Source organism: Apium graveolens, chromosome 2, assembly GCF_009905375.1.
Source record: "Apium graveolens cultivar Ventura chromosome 2, ASM990537v1, whole genome shotgun sequence".
Lineage (NCBI taxonomy): Eukaryota > Viridiplantae > Streptophyta > Magnoliopsida > Apiales > Apiaceae > Apium > Apium graveolens.
The window spans coordinates 234,912,032-234,914,734 of NC_133648.1; the positions used below are offsets into that span (position 1 = coordinate 234,912,032).

General features: G+C 33.5%; 1 protein-coding gene across 1 annotated transcript; it reads left to right on the forward strand.

The window, feature by feature from the left end:
* Nucleotides 1-320: 320 nt before the first annotated feature.
* On the forward strand, nt 321-2,049 carry LOC141706204 (transcription factor LAF1-like). Its single transcript, XM_074509019.1, has 3 exons — nt 321-543; nt 806-935; nt 1,320-2,049. Exons 1-3 carry the CDS (start codon nt 408-410, stop codon nt 1,873-1,875), a joined length of 822 nt encoding a protein of 273 aa, XP_074365120.1. The 5' UTR covers nt 321-407; the 3' UTR covers nt 1,876-2,049.
* Nucleotides 2,050-2,703: the final 654 nt, after the last annotated feature.

Consider the following 2,703-nt stretch of genomic DNA (forward strand, 5'->3'; position numbering starts at 1 on the left):
ATCAAATCATTAAGTTTAGTTAGATGAGGCATCTTCGAAAGCACTGCTTGGAGTTGGTAGTTAAGAGTATAACTATGAATTTTTGAATGGCACACCAACTAGTTTGAGCTGAAAGTCAATCCCTCAACTGAATTAACAATGTCTAAAAGTGCCCTTTTGACATTTTACATAGACAGTTGCCGTTTATCTTAGCTAATCATAGTTGAATCAGTTATTTAAACGTCTAACTAAAATAATAGATGGTAGTTGAAATTACTTATTTAAACGTCTATTCGAAAAGAGGTAGCAAAGGACAATTAAAGTTCCCTTTATATTCCAGGCATCTGAAGTCATAGCTCATGAAGCACATATTTGTTAGCTAGTAAACGATATTCGTTTATCACATAAACTAATTCATCTTTAGAAAAATGCGGTGCAAGTCATTAGAGACAACAAAAGCTAAGCACAACAAGGGACTATGGTCACCAGAAGAAGATGAGAAGCTTAGAAATTACATTATGAATCATGGTCATGGATCTTGGAGCTCACTTCCTATCAATGCTGGTAAGTTAATTAACTTTCATTTGATATATTGAATATCCGTTGTGCCATATAGTTGTAATAAACCGAAAACTAGTGCAGATTGTTCAGAAACTATATCAATGTTGTGGGAGTTTGATTAAAGACTACAGAATTGTTGTACTCTGTTTAGGAGATTTGAATCAAAGAACATAGACATAGTCTCTTCTTTCCTCCTATTCTTTTCTTAAAAACATTAAACCTCGTGAAATAGTTAGCATTTTCTGTTGTTTATCTTATTACACAGGTTTAAAAAGGAACGGGAAGAGTTGCAGATTAAGGTGGATTAACTATCTAAGACCAGGATTAAAGCGGGGAACTTTTACTATACAAGAAGAGGAGACTATCCTGACTCTTCATGGGATGTTAGGGAACAAGTAAGAATCTTATTTACTTGATCTTTTTCTGATGAGAAGGCATTGCGGATATTTCTGATTTTCTGTGATAGGTACCAGGCACACACAAATAACAACTCGAAGTTCTACTTGTTAGTTCTTTATTCTTCTATTTTGTAGTTCTACTATTGTAGATTTTGATTAACAATGAAATTTACCAATTTCCAAAGAGCACACCTTTTGCTACTTAAGCATGTTGCCTGAATCCAAGTCTTATGGTTTTCAAATGTCTAGCTCTATTTAAGAAGGGAAAAAAAAGAGCAGCTGGCTCTTCTTCTTTTACAAAGTAAAGTGTGTACTATATCCAGACTTTTTAAGTTTCTGTTGTGTTTCTAAAATGACTGCTTGATCGCATTTTCTTATTAGGTGGTCTCAGATAGCACAACATTTGCCTGGAAGAACTGACAATGAGATCAAGAACTATTGGCATTCGTATCTCAAAAAGAGAACGGTTGAAATAGTTAATTTTGAAGATAAAAAAAGAACTGACACATTTTTAAACAATAGTACTTGTGAAGCTGTTTCATCTGCTTCGTCTTTAAATTCATCTGAGAACACGGAAGGATCATTGCAAGATGCTGATCAACTAGTGGCACGACGCAGCAACTTACCTAAGGTCTTATTTGCTGACTGGCTTTCTCTAGATCAATTTCAATATCAGGAGTTTAGTAATTCAAGTCAGCTAACATATGCCAAGGAAACTACTGGTTCTAACACCACATATCAGAATTCTTTTCCCAACGAACATTCTGTTCAGAGCAACATTAGCCCGGGAAGTCTAAGCAATGACTCGTATGGCAACATGATTTCTCAGGCAGAGCTCAAGTGTGAGGATCAAAATATGGACACCGAGCTTCTTGAATTCATATCTGAGGATAACATGTGTTTTGATTTCGGAATGAACAATCTCATGTTTATCTGAGAATAGGTATTTGGTGTTCAATCTTCATGCTAAATGTTTTGAAACATTTATCAAATGGTATACAGATGATGAGGCCCAATCAAGCCTGGTGTTGCTACTGTACAGTTTCCTTTACTAATAAACTTCTTTTTAGTACAAGGCTAAAAGAAACTCAATGCAAGTCAGTCATTCATATACTACAGAACTCCGTAAATGTTAATTAAATTGTATTAGTTCACTCTAGAAAATCATTGTTACGGGAAGAATGATAATAAAGAAATGTTTTGAACGTTAGAAAAACGATCATCACCTTTCGCTTTTCCTGAAAAATTATTCGTTACAGCTTATCTGAACAAAAACGATAAAGGCAATCAATATAAAGAGAAGATAGAGCTTTTATGCGGCTTCTCTCACATCACCTCATTCAATTTTTTGAATTTTCTCAATTTTTTAATTGAAAATGAATAAAAGCTGCAATTATCTTATATTATTCTAAATTTTCTCTTCAAGGTAAATAAAAAGTTAATCTTATTAAAAATTACAATTAGCCTATATTTTTCTAAACTTTCTCTTCAAGTTAAATAAAGTTAATCTTGCACAACAAGTTAAAAAAATATTATAAAATCATGTTATGAATTAATACATCAAACTTTAAAATAATAAAACGAGAGATTTATTATTGGAGAAGAGTTTATACATATCGATAGTAGCTACAACAATGAGCTGCTTCCATATTTTCATATATATATATATATATGATAACTCCAGTATGCGGGGCTGCTTCTTCCGACGCCGCGCCTGAACTCTTGTAGCGGTTGTCGTGTAGCTGTTGTGGGGTTTTTGCAAAAT